We start from the raw sequence: 22,976 nt of genomic DNA, 5'->3' as shown, positions 1-22,976 counted from the left end.
GTAAGCCGTCGTGTACGATGATGATAGGGTCATGAGTATAATGTCGAAACAAAACAAAAAAAAACGCAAAGAAGATACGAGATTGGTGTACTTTCAAAAGATGCCAAAAGAATCCTTTACGTCAATGTTGCTCAATGTTGGAAGGGCTGCACACGCGTTGCGTTCTTGATGTTCTATTAGGGCCGCCGAACCCACTGATCTTTGAGCCGGGTTGTTGATGTCTATTCTAAGAATACGAAAGAATCTGTGTTTTGTTTTTGTTGTTTGTTTGGGAACGAAAATCGATTCCACCGAGAGCAGTTGCTGAGAAATGGCAGTGAAAGCGATACAACAAATGATGCTTAAATTAATGCGACCATAAAAAGCTATGGTAAGGGAGCTTTAAAGCCGTGCGGTACCGCATTGAATTCTTAAAGAGGAGTTGCAACATGGAGTTGGAATATTTCCTTTACATTTCGGAGAAAGTCTCAATTTAAAAGTAAGAACTCAAACCAAACAAAGCATCTGAATTATTGCGGAAAACAAACACGATCTGCTGCGCTGTGCTCGGTTACACCACAACCGAACTTTGTAATTAAAATAGCGAATTTCGTCAACCACTGTTCGAACAATTTGTCTCCCCAGGCTTACCAATAGAGGAGTTTCAGGGGAAGAGACCACAGGTTCCGATGGTTCCAATATTTGCCCGAAAGCCTAGCCGGTGTGACACAGTGGGAGCTGGTTGTGGTTTTGGGTCGGTGTTCCCGTGCTAATCGAGCAGCCGAAATTCATCACCGAGGCCGAGCGCCCTATCGCTCACCTCCATCGCTCACTCTGGTTGCGGTTGTGGATTCGGTATCGATTTTTGTTACGACAGCTCTCACGGTGATCGGTTCGCCGGTTTCGTGCGGGCTTGTGTGTCGAGGATGTGTTCGCTGGTTTATTAAATTTTAAGCATAATATCAAATTGCAGTCTCGAATCGACACCCGGTTGGCAGGTGTCTGGGGTTTGCAGGTGATTTAGAGCATCGATGTTGGTGGAATAATTTCATTTACAGGTTGTGCGGCGTTTACTGCAACGTATCGAGTACATTTAGTAAGGCTCAAATGTTGAATATTAGTAACGGGGGAAATGGTTATTTGCTCTCTGCAATTTGACCGTTTACCGTGCATGAAAACACACATCCGACGGTGAATTAAAAGCACACCTGGCTACCATTCTATCAATATGGTCGCTTCATTACTGCTGGTGCTTTTTGTGCCCGAAACAATAATACATTTTAGTGCAAAATGCCTACCAGAGTTCGAGCCGCTTGGAGCACCACCATAAACACTACCCGCCGACTGCGCTAAACCAGCAGCAGGGGTCTCATATGTCTTGGCAAAGCGTAAACATACACCTGGCCCGAGGTTCATTTATCTCGTGAAGTCGGCATCCGCGCGTGGCACATGGACTGCGGTGCGGTTTGGATTTGCTGAGCGGTGTGCGAATAGTGAAACTGTGAGGAATGATATTATTTATGTAGAAGCCGTCGGGTAAGACAATCGAGCACTTTGGGGCATGATGTACGGGTTTGTTTTCCTCCACAAGAGTCGCAGAAAAACATCATGCGAAAAGGGTTGAAATAATTTACATTCAGCATGAAATATGTAACGTCTTTTAAGATAACCGATTGCTATTGTGAAAGTTTGTATTACTTGTAAAATAGTTCAGTTTGGGATATAGTTATGGTAATATATTTCAGATTTACGGTTGAGCAATTTATCATATTTTGATTTAGATTTTACTTATACTTTATTTTCTAATAAGAAACAATTTTGATTCTTTAAATGAATGATGTTAATGTTTGCAAAACTTGACGGAAAGTTCACACGCTTTCATAATAGAAACATCATAAAGCAATATCGATATTTGATGAAACGATAGTCTACTAAAGGATTATCTCCAAAGGATTAGCCATTTTAGTGTTTTGTGACGTCGTAAGGTAACACCTTTTCCTTGGCTGTCTAGGTTCGTTTTTATCACACGTCCCATACTAATTATGTATCTAGACTCAATCCAACAAACTCCTTTGAGATCGTTGGTAATGATTAAAGCTCAGGATTGAGATGATAGGATCACGACCTTCCAACCACTTGACCTTAACACCGACTTGGTACACCGTTACACGTCCAGTACCTGCCTAGTAGAGGCTTTTTCGTCTGCCCAATATCAACTGCCAGCAGCAGGATGAGCACGTCTCATATTACTGCAGTGGTTTTTTATTGCCCTCGGGTTCCCGGGATGGTTAATTTTCTCACCAAACTCACCGCCCTTCCCCGCTGGAAAAAGGTATTCAAGTTACAAAGGAGCTAATAATGAATGCTGAAATAATTTAGGGTGGCATAATTAAATAGACAGCATTTTAATTATAAATTCCTTTTATTGGTGCATAAGATCGGCACCAACGAAAGCTCCCCCGATGGTAGTGTGGGAAGCGGCAGGGGCCGGGCTGGGCATGTGAAAGTTTGTCGTTAGTCTGTACACAGCGCCGTACACACGCTGTGTGGCAAGCGTTCGTATCGATTTGCGGCAAAAGGGGTCTGCCTGCCGAAAACTGCGTGCGTGGCGAGGATAAGCTGTACATAATGTAAATCCACTAAAAACCTTCCGTGATACGGTTTATGGCGTGACGGCGTTTGCTGGCACTTTGGTCAGCGCAGCGTGTGCGGTTGGTGTTGCGGTTTCGATTCCCGAGGCCGAAATGCCCGCTGGTACGGCTTATCGGAGTTCGTCGCCGGTTGTTGTTCTTAATTTTCTGCTCCCAAATCATAGGCTGTCCGTTCGTGGTTGGGATGGGGAGTTTGGTCCTGCGGTTCGATAATCACTTTCCAGTGCCTCCGACCGTCCTGGGGATTGAATCGTTCTCGTAGCGTTGTCGTTACTTCCACGGTCATGGTCAAAGGTATGCGCCTTCTCTGCTTAGGAGCGGTTGGGTCGATTGGAGACGGGGAAGAAGTATGGGCCGCAGAAAGTTTCGCTCGCTTTGAACGTTGAAAGCGCGTTGCCATGACGCGGAAGTGTTAAGAAATTGATTTTTAATGAGAAAACGGCACTGGGATGTACCAGATGATGATTTCCAGTTTTGCTAACTGGATTTTTCTTTGCTGTGGTTACGGTTTTAGTAATGTGACCTGGGCTGAAGAAGGAGCCGAAAAGCGTGATGTGGACTATAGGACAATTTCCGGTTTTTTGGGGCGGCTCGTGAGATAAATGACAGGATGGAAAGATTTGGTAGCTTACAAATTGTTGGAACAACGTTATAATCGGTTTTGATTCTTATTCCTCCAATTTTTACAGTTCATGAAATTAAACAAGATTATGGTGAACAAATGCAGTATAGAATAATATATGATGCCATCTTAAACTAGAAACTACACATTGAATTTTCAAAATAATAAATTTTACAAAAAAATTTATTTACCACGATTTAAAAACTCTTACTAGCTGTTGAAGTTTCAATGGTTTGTGGTCTTAAATTCTATAATTTTAACATCTTCTGGACTGATTAAAGATATTTTTCCGTCAAATTGTTTCTTCAAAAATTTATCCGATTATGATGGTTTCACAAGTCACATTTCCATATCATTCAGATCACATTTAAAGTCCAATCAGTCGAACCGTTTTTACAACACTTTTTCCAACGAGTTGTTGTGTCCCAGCGGTTACATAATTTGATTAGCCGCTGCTTTCTTGCTCCAATTTGACCATATGCTTTTGTGACGCTCATCTTGCACAGCTCGCTTTGCCCGGTCTGTATGTATGTATCATTGCCTTACAAAGTGATTGCTGAGGTGGAAAATCTTCTTACGCAAAGGTACGAACAAAAGAGCTCCATCCACATACACCTGTACCTGTACGAAGTTAACGTATGCATGATGAATTTCCCACTTCTACCTCTCTACCCGTTGGGGTAGGTGGCGATTTAAATCTGCAAAGAGTAGCAAAGAAAAAAAGGGGGAAACCAGCAGAACCACAGTGTGTATCCTGGTGGCAAACAAAAACCTCACCGGAACAATCCAGCACACAGTAGTGCAGTCCGGCGGAACACTATCGTTTTTGCCGGCTGGCTTACGCTTGGTTCAGTTTGCGCACGACGGCACTACGTAATAGCTGCCGGGAAGTGAAAGCCCTGCGCGTGTTTCCGATACGAGATGCGTTGTTCGGATCATGTTCGTTGACACTGGCAGCCAGAGCTGTCAGGAGCAGCATGTAAGTGCATGACCCGCAGTGGTTTTGCATGGTGGATTTGGTGATGGTGCTGGTGACGGTGGAACCAATATCGCTGTATATCCGGTTGCATTCGTTATCGGGTTGCCAATTTGCTCGTGCTCGAGAAATGGAGATAAACGTGTGACCGTATCGCGTCTGTGTTGTGCCCGTCCGTACTTGTTAAGGATTTGATTTCATGCTCTGCAACATCGCGGAATGGTTGAGCATCCATTGTTCCTTTGTTGCATATACTTTTAACGTTAAAGATTGTCTTTTTACGCTTGAATATGAATCAATTCAAATGGAAGTAATGGGAACTGAAATTGGTTGTGAACGTTTGCCATAACTGAGGAATCTTGTTATGGTATAAAATGTATTTTTATGTACCATTCCAACCCTCAGCGCAAACCCCATGAAAGAAAATCTTGTAAAGACAGTAAATATATTCGACGAAGGAAGCGATTTGTATCCACTAACTACAGTATGTTCGTTGACGACTTGCTAGTGTCCAATGTAAGTTTGTAATAATTATAATAGCTGTTGACTCACACAATCTCCCTTTTTCCAAGTACCAACTTCAAACTACTGTCGTTATCCTATGACCCGCACACTTTACAAGGTCTAATCTTTATCTTGAAATGACCTTGAAGGTTATATCTTACATTCTAAGGCATAAGGTATAAAAGGCATAACTGACATTTTTAAAGGCTACAGTGTAACGACTTCTTATCAATGAATGTTCCTAGAACAGCACGGCAATGATTTTCTTCACACGCGCAGCGTTTTCTTCTAGAAACGCTGTATCTTACAGGCAATTTTCACTAGAAAAACGCTCAACCATCACCTCCACGCCGTTGCGCTACTTCGGCGAAGGCAGGGTATTGACTTTAACCCTGCTCTAAGTGAATACTCCACCGCCCAAGTGCAAAAAGGCTTGACTCCACACCTTTGTCTTTGCTTTCTTACCTTCATCTTGATTGAATTCCAAACGGCGCACACTTTCCCGGAACGGGTTTGTGCATAAGATGACACCCAAAACCTTTCCCCTTACACTCTGGAAAAGGACCACAGTAGTACAGAAGTCAGCTTCACTTTCCTTCCATCACGCTGACGGCAAAAGATCAAAGCAGCGTTCTGCGCTTACTGGCGCGCAAATGGAAAGCAATTGAGTGAATGGATTGTGTTACTTCGGTCTGGGGTATGCCAATAAAACAGCGTTCCGTGGCCAGCTTCATTGGCGCCAATCGTTTGCGGGTGTGTGTGTGTGAGCGGGAGTTTCGCTAGTGCTGCATCATCGATGAGTTCCGGTGCCGGGGTGGCGGAGAGATCTCCTTCTTCCTGGATTTTTGTTGCTTGAGTTGTAGCCTTACTGCCACCGGGTTGGATAATAAATGATCCAAGGCGAATGATCAGTGTTCGCAGAGAAAGGGCCGCATTCGAACAAGCTGCTCCTGCTGTCGCTTCTTCTGCTCAAACCGGGAACGGGGGGGGCCCTAGGAACGCTATTGTTTTCCAATGCAAGCTAACGATGATTCATTGCACTAATCATTATCGTTGTTGCTTGTTTTGTGTGTGTTTGTATGTGTGTGTGTGTGTGTGCACGTGTATTGGGTGTTGAAATGCGATCGTTTTGCGAACAATACAACACAGTCCGGGCGCTCTGCTTCCACGGTGAACGCAAAAGCATGTCTCGAGAATGGACAGCACAACGTAAGGGGCCGTGAGAGGGAGCAGCGGGGCCAACGAAAAAGCTTTTAGAAGCGAATGAAATATCATTAATATAGCTGACATTTATTTAACCTAATTTCTTTCCCAATCCATGCTATCCCGTTCACACTCGCCCGGCTGCTGCTGCGCAGGAAGGGTTGCCTTTACACGCCAACATCCCTCCGATCTCTTTCTCTCAAATGGGTTCTGCAACAACTACATCAAACCAAGCTGATGATAGCCCGTTCTTAAGTGAGAAATGAGCGCAGAATGGGATGGGAGTACGGGGAGCAGTGAACTTGCAAAAGAGATAGAACAAAATTGCTGCCCAAAATAGGGGAGGCAACAAAAGCGCAGAAGAGGTAGCCCAAGGAACGGGGAATACAAAATAGACGATGGATTCTTGGGCTATGGTGCAAAGGAAGTGCAATGCAATTGCCATTTTCGTCCATCGGTTGGAACATTGTGTGGCCCCGGCTCCGGTGCATTGTGTGATGCAGCGCAAAACTTTCAACAACAAAAGCCCGCTCCGCAACGTTTGGGTGTGCATGAAAGCGGGATATGGTGGTGGTGGTTCGCGATGAAGGCGCAGCAGTCCAAGCGACGGCAAGATGGATGCCTTTGAATAAGGGGATACAGCCGGTGTTGGTGGCAGGGACTGGCAGGGAAACCCGACGCTGACTTTTAGATGGGACGATGCGATGAAAAATAATGTTTTGTATATGATGGCTTAGCAGCTTTGGCGGGGATGGGAAGAAGAGGAGCTCGGGCTTGGGAAAACACCCACCCCGGAAGGTCGATGATAAATGCCCGAACCCGAAAGCTATCCGTTGCCATCTTTTTTTTGGGGCGACGCTTGCTGCTTTCCTGTGCAAGTGAGGTTGTGTGTGTCCGTTCGCGCCGGATGCTAGAGGACATCTCTGGCGTCAGTTTTCGTCCTGAAGATGGGGGTTGAGGCGAAGGATAGTAGGATGTGTTTTTTTGTTCTGTTCAACCTCAAACCGGATTGGTAGCTAGTTCGCCTTTGCTGAGAAGTTGAGTGGAGTGTTCTACTTTCTGATGTTATCTTCTATATCTACAGTGGGGGAGAGTTTTGTAAGTGCGATTAATTTTTTATCGAATATTGCTGCCATTTCATCATTTCTGTGACGATTTGCAATCAATGATTATTTAACGACTGTTGAATGTTACACAAAGATCGGAATACAGAACTTCCTGGTAAAGAATGTTCAGGCTCTTCTCTTTGTGTTTGAACCAGATGCGATACAATCTTACATTCATATCCTTTTATCTTAATATTCTGAAAGAATTGAACACTTTGTTTGCTGTGCTAAGTAGTGAGTCTATTTAGTCGATTATTCAAACAACATTTCAGTTAGATATTTTCCTAAATGAAAACATGTTTTGTTATTTCTTATTCATACAGTGAGCGCCGTTTATCAGGGTACCTTTTATCCGGCTTTTCGTGTATCCGTATTGTTGAGAAATGAATTTGAACTGACTTAAAAAAAGGTTATCAGAGCACATTATCATAACCAAAAATGCTATAATTCATGACACATTTCAAATATTCTTGTTGGAAAAACATGAAGTCAATAAAAACTGGCTAGGTTTTTCCCAAAACAGAATATAAATTTCAAAAATAAACTACAAATTAGCGATAAAATATATACTTTTACTCTTCATCCGTGTTATTCCGTGTTATCCGAGTATCCGGGAAAGGTCGAGTCCCGATGAACCCGGATAAATGGCGCTCCGCTGTATTTGGTAATTTTGTGTAACAACCATAGTCGGTAAAGAGCTGCTCGCATTAAGTTACTTAAGGTTTCAAATAACAACGATTGTTCGGATGATTAATACGTAGGCAAGTCAGTCGTGCCGTAGTCAGTTTGTTAGTTTGTAGGTCTAAATTATGTATAGACATGTTAGGAGATCGAACAACTTGACGTCTATGCTCCAGGACTGGCCCGAGAGGTCTTCAAAAACCAATTGAATGCCGCTGGCGAAAGCATCGTATTCACCGCCCAAAATAGAACAGCCCTCACTGTAGCTTACCCCGAAAACATTTCCTACCCACCGGATGCAACGGCTTCAAAACTATCCGACGTTCCGAAAACGCCAACCACCCACTCCCTCTCCACAACTAGCCTCATGCGGCTGGGGGAAGTTTGCCAAGGGAACCAAAACGATTGACCGAAGTGTTTCCGGTGTGTTTTGCCGCTGAGTGGATTCAGTTTCAATCGGCCGAGGGGCGTATATGTGTGTGTGTGTATGTATTTTGTGTATAACTTTCCATCTTTTTCGATCATTCGAATAACGGTTGACAGACGACGTCGCCGCTGGGAAGCAATGGCAAAGGAGCGAATGGAATCGCCAGACGGCAGACCGAAGCCTCCCTCTAAATGACGAAGTTGTGTTTGAAGCGTTTCTATGTCAGTTTGTTTTTTTTTTTATTCCATTCAACCACTTACGGTCGCCGGTTCGCATCGTTCCGCTGTTGCAACTGACCCTTCCACACCGGCATTGGTGGAGGCGGCTCGCGCTTCCCTTCGCAATTGCCACACACGGGCCGCGCTGGCGGCGATGGCGGCAATTAGGTAGATTATCGAGAGCACCAAAAAGTAGCCACCGTACACCTTGAACTGGTCCCGCGGGTCAAGCATCAGGCCGCGCTCCGAGATCGTCGCCAGGGTTAGCAGTGCCTGCACACCGACCGCCACGAACATGTTGATGCCAAAGATCAGCCCGAAGCTGTCCTCTTCGAGATATTTCGCCACGATCGCACTGGGAGAGAAAACGAAAGAGACGGTTTAAAAAATGAGAAAAAAACCTGCACACAAATATCATACAGCATTGCCTGCGATGAATGGCGAGGTTTTGGAGTTTGGCAAACGGCTGGTCAAAAGTGTGCAGCAGCAAAATATGGTATCGTGTTGCCGCTTGCTGATCGAGTTATGTCGCTACAAGGTGTGTTTAATTGATTTCAAACGGTGCTCTGTGTTTTGCTTCCTTCCAACCGTGGGGAATTGCAGGTGGAAGCTATTTTTGGACGTGAATGGGAAGTTTATTTGATTGTGCTTTTTCTCGGTGTGTGTATGTTCTTTGTATCGCATACGAACAAGCGTTTTGTTAATTTTGAATGCCAGTGTTGATTGATTGGAATTGTTTCCGGGTGTATGTTTTTGAATGGAAAGTTTAATTGACGTCTATGGGACCGAGGGGCGATCGGGGAACGCCGTGCTATGTCGAACTTTGACTTCAATTATGGATTACAAATTGAGTAAAATGATAAGGTCTTACAGTTTCGTTAGACGTTTGTCATTTTTACGTTTAGAGACTAGAGATCTTTCGAAATTTCGTTCTTCAAATTTTGGTAGTTAATTTAGTGTTTATTCTTCATTAGAGTTCCTCTGCAATGCATAGATAGGTAAGGCTTTTAATAGGATTTCCTTATATTACTTTTTTTGAGATAAGAGATATCATAATCATTTCATTAATCGTAAAGTTTTTCGTTCTAGAATTTCATACAAACTGAAAAATACATTAATTATTACGGAGCATTTCTTCGACTTCTTTGTATCATTTTCTTTTATCTTCTTTAGAATCAATATGCATAATCTTTAATCTTTTAATCTTCTTTATACTTAAAAATATTAGCTCGACAAAATAAATAGCATCCTTTTTAATAGCATTAAAAATTGGCAAATTAAACAAAATCGTTTAAATCGCCTCGTTGCCCGAAACGCGCCACAAGTGCTTCCTTGTATTCTTTCGCCCGACTGTTCTTTACCACTCTTCCCCAGACTCGCTTTGCGAAAGCTTTTTATTACTGTTTTCAATTAAGATTTCGAAAACAGAACCTTGTCCCCTTGTTCCTTCCGCATGCTATAAGCTCTCGGCGCGGAGCTCGTTTTGCCGTCTGCACTGGCAAAAAGAAGGGACTGGACAGACTCACGGCGCGGTGGCAGCAAATCCGAGCGCCTTATAATTTACAACGTTCCCCAATGTTTTTGCGAACGGATGGCGACTTGGGTTTGTTTCAACGTGTGCTTTTTTTGCGTCGCTTTTCATTCCCATTTTGCCAACCGCAACCAACCATTCCTCACGAACCATTTTTTTCCCATCGAGCGGGGACGATTCAATTAGGAAAGAACCGCGAACGAAATATGAACGGTAAAGGCGAAGGCAAAGGGACGATAAAACGAAAGTGACCCGCACGAAAGCAGGGAAAGAGGGAAGGGCAAAGCAATTTGCATATTGCTTATTGCTATGAATTAAAGCGTTCGTAGCTCGTGAATCATTGGTCAGCTAGGGAGGGTGTGTTTTTACGTTTCTGGATGGTATTTTGGGTGTGTTTGTGCATATGTCTCGAACAAAGTATTTGTACAAAGCTTGACGTGATCGTGAGAGTTGTGTGGGGGAAGCTGTGAGAAAAACAATGTGTTATGCTTTAAAGTTTGACTTTTCCGATCTGGGCACACAGTGTGGGCGGTAAGTAAGAAAGCAATCAACATGTTTCACCAAAGGCAATGTTTGATATGTGTAGGAGAGAAGCTCCGACTGAAAGCTTTGGGTACGTGAAAATACTCAGCGCAGGTTTCAGCTTCAGTAAGACAGTGAGTGCAACGACCTACCTTGCCATCGTGACCATAAACAGGTACAGCGTGCCGAACAGAATGTAAAGCACGTACGCCACCCAAATGTTGGTGGCAAAGCCGGAGTAAAAGATGAGTCCACCCTGCAGCCCGGAGCAAACCGTCAGTATCCAGAGGGCCCACTGTTCGAAGATACGATTGGCGATGTAACCTGCCGCCAGCGCACTCATCGCACCGAGCAGGGTGAGCAGTGCCTCGGCACCCCCGTTGAACAGAGTGCCCTGCTGCTGGTCGATCTCGTGCCACAGCAGCTGCACGTACACCTGCACCTGGATGAAGCCGGCCATCGCTAGCGCCCACCAGAGGCTCCACTGGACGACGGGCAGCTGCCGGTAGGCGGAGATGAGATGCTTCCAGAGCAGTCGCACAGCGCGGGAGGCAGAGAATCGTGCCTTCGGCTGGGCGTCGATGGTTTTTGCGGTTGCGGTGCCATTTTCGACGGATTCGTTGGGTTCATTATTTGGGGTGGTGCGGTCTGTTGTGGGAGCGAAATGAATAAATAAAATGTGTTTTTACGTAGGACATTGTGAGCATACTGGATAGTAGAAGGTAATTTGAACAGATCTCGGTAAACAAGACAAAAGACTACCTATTCGATGAAAAATAGTAAGATTTAAAATTGTTTCATTTATTAAACCTTCCTGTGAAATTCGAATTAGAAAACATCCAAGAATGATGCTATCAATTTTTTGCATAAAATGTAATATTTTCAACACTTTATACGTTTGATATAAAAGACTTCTTGATTATTAACATGAAACAACCTACTCTTGGTGGATTTTCAACTTCTGTTTTTTGGGAATTTAGATCGATATTTTTGGAACTGTATGCCTTTTTAAATTTCATAATTTTATTTTTTTTTCCACCTAGGATTGTCCTTCCAGTTCTCGTTTGCTGGTGTTTGGATATTGTGTTCATAGTCACTGCATGTATCACTTCTTTTGTCTGTTGAATTTTGCAACCACTGTTTTCCCAAAACGCGCCATGTTCGGCTGAATCTAATATTTTACTCACCCATTGACAGAATTAATGTTCTGCCAGGAAACTCACCCGGGGAAACCTTCTGGGAAGCATCCAATCCATTGTCACCGTGGAGCTCCAACTGATCCTGCGCTTTTTGCTCCTGTTCCTTCTGCTGTGGCGTTGGTACAGGATCACAGGCCACCATTCCATCGGTCGGCTTAGTGTCCTCATCGCGAGCATAGAAGTAAACACTGGTTTTTACCGGTGGCAGCAAAAATGACCAAAGCAGAGAAACGGCTTGCGCTGCAAAAATACGAAATGCATGTAGCGCGGTTCTCAGATTCACGGACTCGGGGGTTTGTAGCTTCGGTTTGTAGCGTAGTAGCGTGTGGAAAAGTGATTCAAAAGAAGCAGTAGCTGCAGCACAGTAGACCACCACTGCGCTCAATGGGAAGGACTTTGCCGATCACGGCCTCATGGCATCACGGGAAGGAAGTGGAAATAAAATGTAGCCCTCCAGTGGGCCTTCGCTCGCCCCGATGCAACAAGCGAAAAGAGGCAGTACTTCGGATGCGGAAGCACATACCGGAAACACACTTTATCACGTTCATCACCGGCAGGCTTTCGGCATGGTGATTTGTTGGTGGGATGCTTCCACGTTTTTTCACCCTCCAACCATCATTACACAGGTGTTGACCTGGCTCTTATAGCATTTCCTTTAGTGGGGCTTTTTTCTGTTCTGCACTTGCACTGATTATAGCATTGTTCTGATACGGCCAAAGAGAAGCAAACAGCAACAGAAGGCAGCTTGGTTCTTCGTGCTTTGCCATGGAAGTAAATTAAAATCGAACAAGAGTGGGTTGTCCTGTCCGTTCTGTGAAATGGAAATGGTTGCCGTTTTTAATTATTACTCGTAGTTGATCGGTTTATGAGCTTTTTTTTAGGATGAAATATTGAGTAAAGAGAAACATGACAGAGTGGGCAAGAAACAGTTGTTCGTAGGAATGTATGCTGCTATTGGAATGGGACAATGTTTTAATTATCAACGATGTCATCGACTGTCGTTTGAAATGTTGACAAGGTAAAATTATTAAAATGCTTGATTACTGTCAAAATATGGTAATGACAGAGAAAACAAGGTTGCAGATGATACGGAGACATTTTGTAATGGTTCGATAGCCAGGAGGGTTTTGGGGGGTTATTAATAACAGTTATGATAATTGACGTGAATAATTGTCTGAATTAGTATTGCATATACTTGGAGAACTCTTACAGGGTTTTCGAGGATTATATAGACATGTTCAGCGAGTTGTAGATTCGTTCAGGCATATACAGGGTTTTCGAGGATTATATAGACATGTTCAGCGAGTTAAAGATTCGTTCAGGCATTAATAGACTCTTTCAGCGAGATATGGAATTGTTCGAAAGTAGGCGTTGACATGTTCAGCGATTCTGTAGAGCTGTCATTTGTTTTGTTTACACACTGTGCCGCAGGGTTCAATTTTTCATTCTTAAAAGTCCTAAAAGTAGCTAATAACCATTCTCCAAGCTGTTTAATACATAAATTAGTTGAAAAAAGCATATTTTTTCAAAACCGTTTGTTTACCTTCTGATGAGAATGATCGAACTTGCAGTCCAAGGGGTACGAAAGTGACAGCTCTACAGTATAACCGAACATGTCTACACCTACTTCCGAACAATTCTATATCTCGCTGAAAGAGTCTATTATATGCCTGAACGAATCTACAACTCGCTGAACATGTCTATATAATCCTCGAAAACCCTGTAATGTAGCTGACGAAATGTATGAATACAGTATTTCACATCTTTTAGTTTATAATTTCAAAATCATGCTAGTTATTCTAAGGAGGAACATTCTAAGCGTATTAAAACATCGATATTGTCAGAACGACCCATCCTCGTTGTCCGTTGATAGCCCTCGGGATAAAAAAGATATTGATTTTCTACATCCATCCCGAACCGCAGACGAAATTCCCGACCCGAGTGGAGTAACCTTAATCTTTGATGAACACATCAAAGTGACACTGGCCGGAATGGTAGCTGTCGAACAAACTTAAAGTTGATTGATGGCCAACGGTTGAAGCCAAACCCTCCCCCTCGGAGACGATAAGAGACGCTCCAGATGCAACGGACGAGATATAGCGGTGGCTGAGAAACAGAAGGCGAATCAAGTATCGATCAATCAAGAAAAGATTGGAATAATTGTGAAGTGCCCCGTTGGTGCGGTACGGTGATGCATGTGTGATGAGGATGGAAGTGGGTCTGGATTGTGGTCGAAGTAAGAAAAGCTTTAATGGATATAAATGAGTGGTCGATCAGCAGATGTAGTACGATGTAGCTACAAGGATGGAAAGAAGAATGCTGGAGCAATTTCAAACTAGCCGATGGCCCATGGGCATGTTTATAAAATAGGACCCTTGTGGAATTCGATTGCATAACAACAAGGAAGTGTAAGTCTTTAGAGTGAGACATAAAGGCCGGAACGTGGAACAAGGCAAAGAAATCAACTTGATTGGCATAAATGAGGTTAGGAGGGGGAATCAGGAGGCATCAGCACGGGACGGTGATGCGTTTTACAGGACGCTTGATTGAATATTTGACCCGGTCAGATCAAACTGGTTATGTTTCTTGCTAGAAGATTCAAATTGTGGTATGAATTTTGATTGGAATGAATAATAAAACAAGCATTTTTTGTAATTTGATAGATTAACCCTAAAATCTATCAGTATCCTCCAATACGAAGAGCAAAATTATTGATCTATTTGCAATTGTTAAACGAAAATACAAAAAAAAAAACATTGACGGAATGTATTATACAATTCTTGTGTTTACTGTAACTCACATTGTTATTCTTCATATAAACCAAGCTCAAATGGTTTGATATGTTTGCTAACAACTTGCGTTTGTTTGACAATGTCAGCTCGTAGCTAGCATTAAAATGAGCGTAAATTGATGTAGAACAACCATAGGTATTTGTTTGTCTCTTTAATAGATGAACCTTAGGACTTATCCTCTATTTGTCGACTTCAGTTTGTTGCCTATCTAGGGTTCAAAACGAAACTAAAGCTCAAAAATTCACAAAAACGCAAGTTGTTAGCAAACATATCAAACCATTTGTGCTTGCTTTATATGAAGAATAACAATGTAAGTTACAGTAAACACAAAAATTGTATAATACATTCCGTCACTCAATACATTTTGTAGTTTCGTCTCTAAATCTAAACTTTAAGGTATCTTTCATTTAGCTAACTTGTTATTGTTACTTGTTATTGTGTTAACTTGTTCACAATGTTTTTCTCCACCATCACCAAAATAACACGATCCACGGATAGATTGGATTTCAGTGTATGAATTAGTTGTTGTTACTTTGTTAGCTATTCATCTATTAAAACAGCATATAGCTCAAAGTATTTGCAACATTCCTTGTGCTACTTAATGTTTTTTTCCTATTAATTAGTACTGTGTCAAAACACACACTAGTCCATTTAATTACAGCTTGGCTGGAAAATGGTAGAAAATTACGAAACCCAAACATAAATATTTATCCCAGTTTTAATGTTTACAGTGACTACATTCCCACGCCCGATGGTTTTCCTAGAGCAATGCCATTTGGATACATTTTAATATCACCCTCTGCCATGACACTGCCGGGTAGCTATTTCTCTTTCGAACAATGCCGATCGAACGAACCATTCCAATTTAATTTACTGCTTGAAATAGCCAATAAAGACTGCTTCACAATGTATTCTGAATGCTTGAATGGTTCATGTATCTACTCTTGAAAGAAATGTTCATGCCGAGGCTACTAAATTCTGAGAAAACTTTCTTCCCATTACGATTCGCTAGAAAATGGTAAACCAAGCATTCCAGTATCGAGTATTCTGCCCTGTGAATGGCTTCCTTTTCTTGGCATGAACTAAGCGCTACGGGGTTCCACACACAGCCATTCATGAAACCGTCCAATTTGGAACACAGTTCGCTTCCTTGTACCATCCAACCCTCGCCACTGGAAGCGCAAGCAAAAGCGGACCGTCGTCGAAACAAACAGCGTACTTACTGCCGAGTGTAATATAATTCAGGTCGCGTACGTTCATCGCACCGGTGGAAACGAGTACCTGCGAGATAACGCCGGACAGGAAGCGGCCGAGCAGGATGGCGGCCCGCGTGTTGCCAGTCACCTGTTGATACTTTTCCCGGCTAATCTTGGCGTAGATGTACGTGTAGTAGGCCACTTCCGAGGCCATGTAGGCACCGTACAGCACTTGCACGACCTGTTGAAGGAAAGGGGAGCAGTTTAGTGAGCGAAGCGAAGCGGGCGGCAGCGGATAACGAATGCAATTCAGCTGGCATGGCAGGCATCGCGGCCGTTGTGGTTGAGGGTTTAATGTACCGGCAGCGAACGAGTTCGATAGCCGCACACAGCCGTACTTCTTGGCAAGTGTTGCGTTTGGGAAAGTGCTGCTCGAGTGCACTCCGGCAGCCACGCAAATGAGGATATGAGATGTGCTTTTTTTCTCTATTCTGTTCGCTACGTTCCGATTAACTACGGTGATGGATATGGTTCGCGGTTTGCGTGCTATGGGCTGCCTCGGTGGCATCAGCTGCATCACTTGTTGCCGATGGTAGGGGGGAATATATTGTAGCACACAATTTATGTGCTGCGCGCATATTTAACCCCGCCCGTGGTGTACGAGTTGCAGCAAGGATACTACTACTAACCTGCAGTGCGGCTAACGATTCCGTCCACAGCAGCAACGACCAGATGACGATGCCCAAGCAGGCGGAAAACACAATTATCGATTTGTATCTGATGACGTACCGGTAGGGGTTGTAGCAAGTGCGAGGGTTGGTCAGGAGCCGGTGCAAGCCGTGAGGCCGTGTTGAATCGTTAACCGAGATGTGAAGAAAAAAGAAAACAAAATGGTGGCATCAAACCCAAGGGAAAAAGGGCAAATTAGCGGACGAAAATGAGGTTCGGGAGTGTGGTGCTGGTGTCCGTAAGTAGATGCAATTGAGGAGTGAGAGGTGAAGAAAAAGCTATTACGCATCGTTGAAGCGTGTGCGGATGGGACAAGGACCGTTAATGAAACGTTAATGTGATAAAATGTGGGCTTGTTGCGATCCGTGCCCGGTTCGTGGGGCGTTTCGCGTGGTTGTGGGCTTTGTGTGCGGGTTTGTTCTAGAATGTAGATGGTACACAGGCCATCTGGATAGACATTTCTTGTGACAAAAATTATAAAAAAAGGAAAGTGAGTTTGGGTTTCTTTTTGGTACAAGAAAGTTGGTCTTTGATACTTTCTTATCTACGTCGACAAAACGACGGCAATGTTGAGCAAAGTGGAGAGATATGGGACATTTTGTGAATTGAGATAGTTATATTTGTGGCAATAAACAGTATGATGTTAGTTGTAACAACAGCCAATAACATGAATTCTATATCTATGGCCATGTCTATGAGTTGATTGTGCAAAATTTTTGATATTCTTGATGATGAGGAGCAAATAAGGCGCAATAAGGGTATTTTTAGCAATATCGACTCGACAAGTGCATAATCAGTGGCTGCTCTTTGTTAACAAACATTAACGGAAGTTGTTAAACTGACTATGAGGGTAGCAACCTGTTAGATGCTAAGAATACACTCCTTTTATTTTCCTCTTTTTGTTTACTAAATTTCAGCTCTCAAATGTATTACCCTATTATTTGAACGTGTCTAATTTAAAGCTCAGCATATTATTTTTCCTCCAATCTCACTGTAATCAAGCTCGTTGCTTGCTGCAAGCTCTGTTCAAATAACAACGTTTGCGTTTAACGACCAATTCCAAAACCTTTGCTTTTAAATGCACCTTAACGAAACAGTTTATCTCACTTGTTTCACTCGCCGGCTGAACCTGTTACCTGATCCTGTTTAAAATGTGTTTACATACACAACTGCTAGCGAAGCAACTGGTGCATCCATGAAAGTGTAATCATGCTCGTGCTGTTGCGCGAACCCCTCGCATTAACCGTGCCCGTCCGAAAAGTTGCTGCTGCTGCAGCAACATCCTTGCGGTTTTTGGAGCGGTATGTGGAACCTTGTGTACCAACGTCCGGCACAGCGCAACGGTGGCATCGGGACTTTAGTGGTGGTTAAATTTTTAATTTTTCGTCAGCGCACCATAAGGGAAGGTGCAAAACAATGGTGGGAAAGGAAAAACCACCGTACAGAGTTGTTTGAGCTTGTACCGGGTAGAAGGAAGCGTGTTTTGTGCTGTATTATTTGCTGTAGAAGTAAGTTTGAGGTGATGTAGGTTAATGTTTGGAAATGGCAGTTGCTGATAAAATGATTTAAAAATATATTTTTATGAATCGTGTTTCTTTTAATGCGTTGAAAGTAGCTTTAAACAAACGAAATAAGGATTTATTTTAAGATCATAAGAGAAGTAAAATGTGAAACTGAAAGCATTTCATTGAATCGTTGAACCATGAAGATACATTCCTGTCCTCATATCCCATCCTGTCGAAAGACACATATGACAAGCATTTTCTGCTTGAAGTCACAGTTTAAGGGTTTCATTTTATTGTGTGACATGCGTTACCATTGCTCTTGCCATTTGCCGGACACAAATTGCATTAACATTCCACCGGTGAAATTGAATGTGTTTCTCAGTACGCCAACCGTGCTCAAAAACGTGTCGCTTGGGTGAAGTTCTGCTGCATCTACCTCGAACGTCCTGCCGAGCAGCCGACAATCCGGGGTCTGCATTGTACGTACTGGACTCGATCCGAGGTACCGGTTTCGTGGAAAAATGCCCCATTTGCTAACCCCTATGCTCGCAACAATGTCATTCTTGTCCAATCCAAAGGACCTCTCGGACAGCTTTTGTGCTCTTCATCTGTCAGTAGGCCACCGGGCCAGTCAGCCTGCAGTAATGGAAACGGTTTCGTGTCAAGCATTTCCAAGAAACAGCGGGACCCTTTCTTGCCAGCATCGCGATAGTGTGCCGTCCAGTGCTTATCTTAAATATCATAGCTAATCATTATCAAAAGCACTTTCTGAAGAGTCGTCTCGTTCGTCGCCTGCAAGTGCTCTCAATCTGACCCGTTCCCCAGGAACGTTCGGCGGAAAGTTCGGTGAGTGTAATTAAATAACTGAATAAATTCGACTCCATTTGCCCCGTTTGGCTATCGTTTGGCGCGGCCAAATTAAGACGTCCCCTTTGCTCGGCTTCAAGCACTCTCTGTGTACATTTGCCATCGCTTCCTCTCCAGTTTTCTGTCCTTCTGTCCTGGAATGGATGTGTGAATTGGACGGGAATAAACGATACTGCTGTCACCGGAAGGGAAAATCAATTTATTCTAGCTTCTCAAGTGCTGCTGCTACTGCTACTACCCATCAACCCATGGACACGGATGGCTCCATTTTTTTTTCTTCCCTTCTTCTCGGGAAGAGGAACAGTATAGTTCCGAGAATGAAAATAACTGTTCCACTACTGGCAGGACTATCCGTCTTCGCGTACGGACGGCAGCGGTACGAGAGGTCGATTTCGTAAGAAGTCGAAGAATGGCAAGAAAAAGCTGCTGGCCCATTGCTGCAGCTCAACGAGATAAGTGTTGGAAGCGATTTACACCACCTCCCAGCCATGCGGCGCGTGGCCCTTCGCTGGTAATGTTTTGCCCGCATCGAACCGCCGGGGTCGCTTAGAACCAGAACTTTGTTTACGTTGTGGAGGTTCGTGAAATTATTTAAAGAGTTTATGGCCTGAAGTGTGTTCCCCGGATTCCACCGTCCGTTCTGTGGCCCTCTTCGCTCCCAGCCTGGAGAGGGAGAGAGCGATAAAATTGAAGTTTTCAGTCAGATGTGACTGTATGTGAGGGAAGGTTTTATTTTTTTTTTGCTGGCGTAACTGTCGCTGTTGTTGTTGGGTTGTTGCCCCAAGACGAGAGTTTGTTTTGACTTTTTCGCCCTACAATCTTGAAGAAGCCTGAAAAGATTTCCTGCTTCGAAATGCTTGAGTTTTGTGGACTTTTTACTGTTTTTTCCCTTCCAACACACACTAACACACACACTACTCACTAAGATTCCGTCGAGTTCAGTTTATGACATTCGCAAAAGCGTTGGAAAAATGACGCCCGCCTTGCCGTGGCAGGCGAAGGAGATGGGGGAAACGTTGTCAGTTTAATTTGGCAGTTTAAGTGCTGTTTTGGAAAGTGTTTCCAGCACGAGGAATGGATGCTTTTGGCACAGTTTCGCATCTCGGCAAGCAACACACTGCCACAGAAAGATGCATGGGTATGGTAATGGAGATTGAACATGGGCAAGTTTTGTGCGTATGGGAGTGCTGGTTGTGTATAGTTTCACCCTTCCGTATTGCCTATTCGTTTAAGGTTTGACCACATAAATGGTAGTGCGCGGTTGTGCATTGGCTGAAAGTGTAGCAACAATTTAAGCCCCTTTGGCCTGGTTTTGCAGGCTCAGCGTTAAAGAAATGAAAGCGCTGCGAGAAATGCAAAACTGGGGGAACTCACTTCATTCACTTAGTGAAATTGCAACTGCGTTGGAATTTTTGAATCAAATACACTGTGATGTACACAGCAGCTTAGAAGCACGATAAGGGTGAAGTTTTTTGAAGAAAATTCCTGTGCGCTGCTAGAGGGAAGTTTGTTTTGTAAAGTATTTATTTGCAGTTGTATTAGGGGTAATGCTGTTTGGAGATTTTTCAACAGTCTTAGCAATCTTTTGTTTTGTTTAAGCCCGTGAGAGTATAATTGCATTTCGATGATTTAATCCGATGAATATTCGTTTTCTGAAATGACCTCAACAAGAAGTAGTTCATTCACAAGTAAACTATCGTAAAAGTATCAGTTTGTTTATGTTCATAAAGCTAGCAAATTATTATTAATTATATGCTAAAAGATTCCAAACATCATCATTGATCCTACAACCTAACGAAGGATCAAAAAAGATCTTATTAAACCGTTTAAAACAAGCTTTTAATGCATTCAAGCACACAATTTTACTCAAAAGATGCCTTTACGTTCTTCAGTTTCCACATCAAGTCACATACAACCTCACAATCACTATCGGTAAGATTCCACCACACAGAAATGCAGCTCACTGTTTGGTTGGTCTCAATTTCCACACGAGTACATTCCCTCGCCTTTATTGCGTTAGCTAGCACCCTCCATACCTGAGGACATCCGTGAGCAGAAACATAAACACGAGCAGCGCGACCTGGCTGTACGTGCCGATCGGGTAGACGTCGCGGTTCAGCTGCTCCGGCTCGATGTCCCGCCACTCGCCCGACAGGAACTCGGTGACGAACGGTTCGGAAACGCGCAGCTCCCGGAAGAACCCGAAGACGCACAGCAGCAGCGACACCCGCAGCCATGGTTGCATCCTCGCGGCACGGTGATAAACTCACCACGCGCCAGCCCAGCGTTTCGGGTCGGAATGTGAACACCCCACGAGAATGATTGCTAACCTTCACGGTGTGGATGCGAATTGGTTTTGCATACGGCGGCGTGGTTTGTTCATTTACGCGTACGGAAAACGCGGCGCACAGTGGTGTTGCGGGATGTTAGCGCGTGGAAAATAAATGGCACATGGTCGGCTTTGCTCGGACGCGGTAGGAACTAGGCTTGGGCAATTTGATTCTTTTCAGTGAACGCGTGCGATGTAGTTCGTTCAGTATGATGAACTGAACGCGTGCGGTAGGTCAGTCGCTCAATTGGAGCTAAGTACCATTTTTAAAAATATCATGTTTCATTTTATCGAGATTATAATGCAAGAACAGAAAATTTTGCTTTTAATGCTGCATTTTTAATTATAAATACAGTCAGTCCGAGATACGCGGTTCATGCATAACTAGGTAACTAGGTTTTTACATTAAACCATTTATGTATAACAATTCATGCAGAAAATTTGAAAATTTCTGGTTTTTAAGAGGCTCTCAAATTTTTGGTAAAACAGTAATTTATCTTAAGTTGATTTGTAACGAAAGCTGATCTAAACGAGTAAAATCTACAAGCTTTCACAGAAAACTTTTTTTACTGAACTTCAGTAAAATTTTACTGAAATTTTTTTAACTGAAGTTTCAGTAATCCTTTCAGTAAAAAGAATGTTTACTGAATCATTCAGTAATGTCCGATGCTCACCAAAATGACAGCTCGTTTACTGAAATCCCAGTAAAGCCATTCTCATATTACTGATTATTCAGTAGTTGGTAGCGATTAAAAAATGACGAAATACTTCTTTTAAATTTAGTTTTTATTGATGCGCAGATATTGCCAGTCGCTCAGTTGATATAAATACATGTTTCGTGTTGTTTTATAAAGTTTTTATACTGTATTTCACCGCCGCAAGTGTAGATGGTTCAGTAAGCGCTCACAGACACCACGCAATTTCAGCACGCACAGTGGATTGTAGCAAACATTTTACACACCAACACGGCTGCCAATTGTTTTAAATTACTCCCGTAAGCCGAAATACCACCTGAAATTTCACCAGGGTGCCTCTAAACGCCTACAAAATCAACTTTTTGCACATCACGAGCAAGTGGCTACCGCATTGTTTTGTATTGATGATCTGACTGACAGGTCGATTTGACAGAATGGATTGCTGCATTTTCAGTAATTTGTTTTACTGATATCCAGTGAAACGACTAATTTGACACCTATTTTACTGATTTTCAGTAATAAATGTATTACTGAAATGCATTCAGTAAATTGCTTTACTGAAAATCAGTTAAAAAATGACATTTATGCTGAAAATCAGTAAAATATTCTAATACTGAACCGTTTCAGTAAAAAACTTTACTGAAGCAGGATGAGAAAATTTGCTGTGTTCTCTTTTATGTTGCTGTGCGCTTAACGAGTTCTTTTTGTGCGACTGAACTAACTGAACGCGCGTGCGACAGTGTGCGACAAGAGTTCTTTTGGTGCGGTAGTGTGCGACTGACCCCACTGAATACGAGTGCGGCAGTGTGCGACTGAACTAACTGAACGCGCGTGCGGCAGTGTGCGACAAGAGTTCTTTTGGTGCGGTAGTGTGCGACTGACCCCACTGAATACGAGTGCGGCAGTGTGCGACTGAACTAACTGAACGCGCGTGCGGCAGTGTGCGACAAGAGTTCTTTTGGTGCGGTAGTGTGCGACTGACCCCACTGAATACGCGTGCAGCAGTGAGCGACCGAACTAACAGAACGCGCGTGCGGCAGTGTGCGACAAGAGTTCTTTTTGTGCGGTAGTGTGCGACTGACCCAACTGAACACGCGTGCGGTATGTGTGCGACTGACCCAACCAAACATGCGTGCGGCTGTGTGCGAATGACCCATCGGCTATGAGTGTTCTTTCTCACTCAGCACTCACTCAGGGGTCAGTGTGCGGCAGGAGTTCTTTTTGTTCGGCTGTGTGCGATTGAT

The 22,976-nt window shown here is 43.4% G+C and overlaps 2 protein-coding genes across 6 annotated transcripts in view; one reads left to right on the top strand and one right to left on the bottom strand.

Annotated features, from left to right (window-relative positions):
* Positions 1-22,976, top strand: part of LOC4576494 (potassium voltage-gated channel subfamily KQT member 5) — a 263,147-nt gene that overhangs the window by 68,556 nt on the left and 171,615 nt on the right. The window lies entirely within an intron of this gene.
* On the bottom strand, positions 6,806-21,297 carry LOC1276957 (reduced folate transporter). Its single transcript, XM_061644927.1, has 6 exons — positions 20,745-21,297; positions 16,297-16,384; positions 15,635-15,848; positions 11,644-11,859; positions 10,573-11,068; positions 6,806-8,722 (listed from the first exon to the last, which is right to left on the bottom strand). Exons 1-6 carry the CDS (start codon positions 20,951-20,953, stop codon positions 8,398-8,400), a joined length of 1,548 nt encoding a protein of 515 aa, XP_061500911.1. The 5' UTR covers positions 20,954-21,297; the 3' UTR covers positions 6,806-8,397.

This window comes from Anopheles gambiae, chromosome 2 (genome assembly GCF_943734735.2).
Source record: "Anopheles gambiae chromosome 2, idAnoGambNW_F1_1, whole genome shotgun sequence".
NCBI lineage: Eukaryota > Metazoa > Arthropoda > Insecta > Diptera > Culicidae > Anopheles > Anopheles gambiae.
This window is presented reverse-complemented; position numbering and strand designations above follow the sequence as displayed.

Coding starts and splice junctions, on each gene's coding strand:
- LOC1276957 (XM_061644927.1), bottom strand. CDS start 20,953: ATGCAACCATGGCTGCGGGTGTCGCTGCTGCTGTGCGTCTTCGGGTTC. Junction 11,860..15,634: donor GAATTATATTACACTCGGCA/GTAAGTACGCTG, acceptor GTATTTTTGCAG/CGCAAGCCGTTTCTCTGCTT. Junction 11,069..11,643: donor TTCCCAGAAGGTTTCCCCGG/GTGAGTTTCCTG, acceptor CTCCCACAACAG/ACCGCACCACCCCAAATAAT.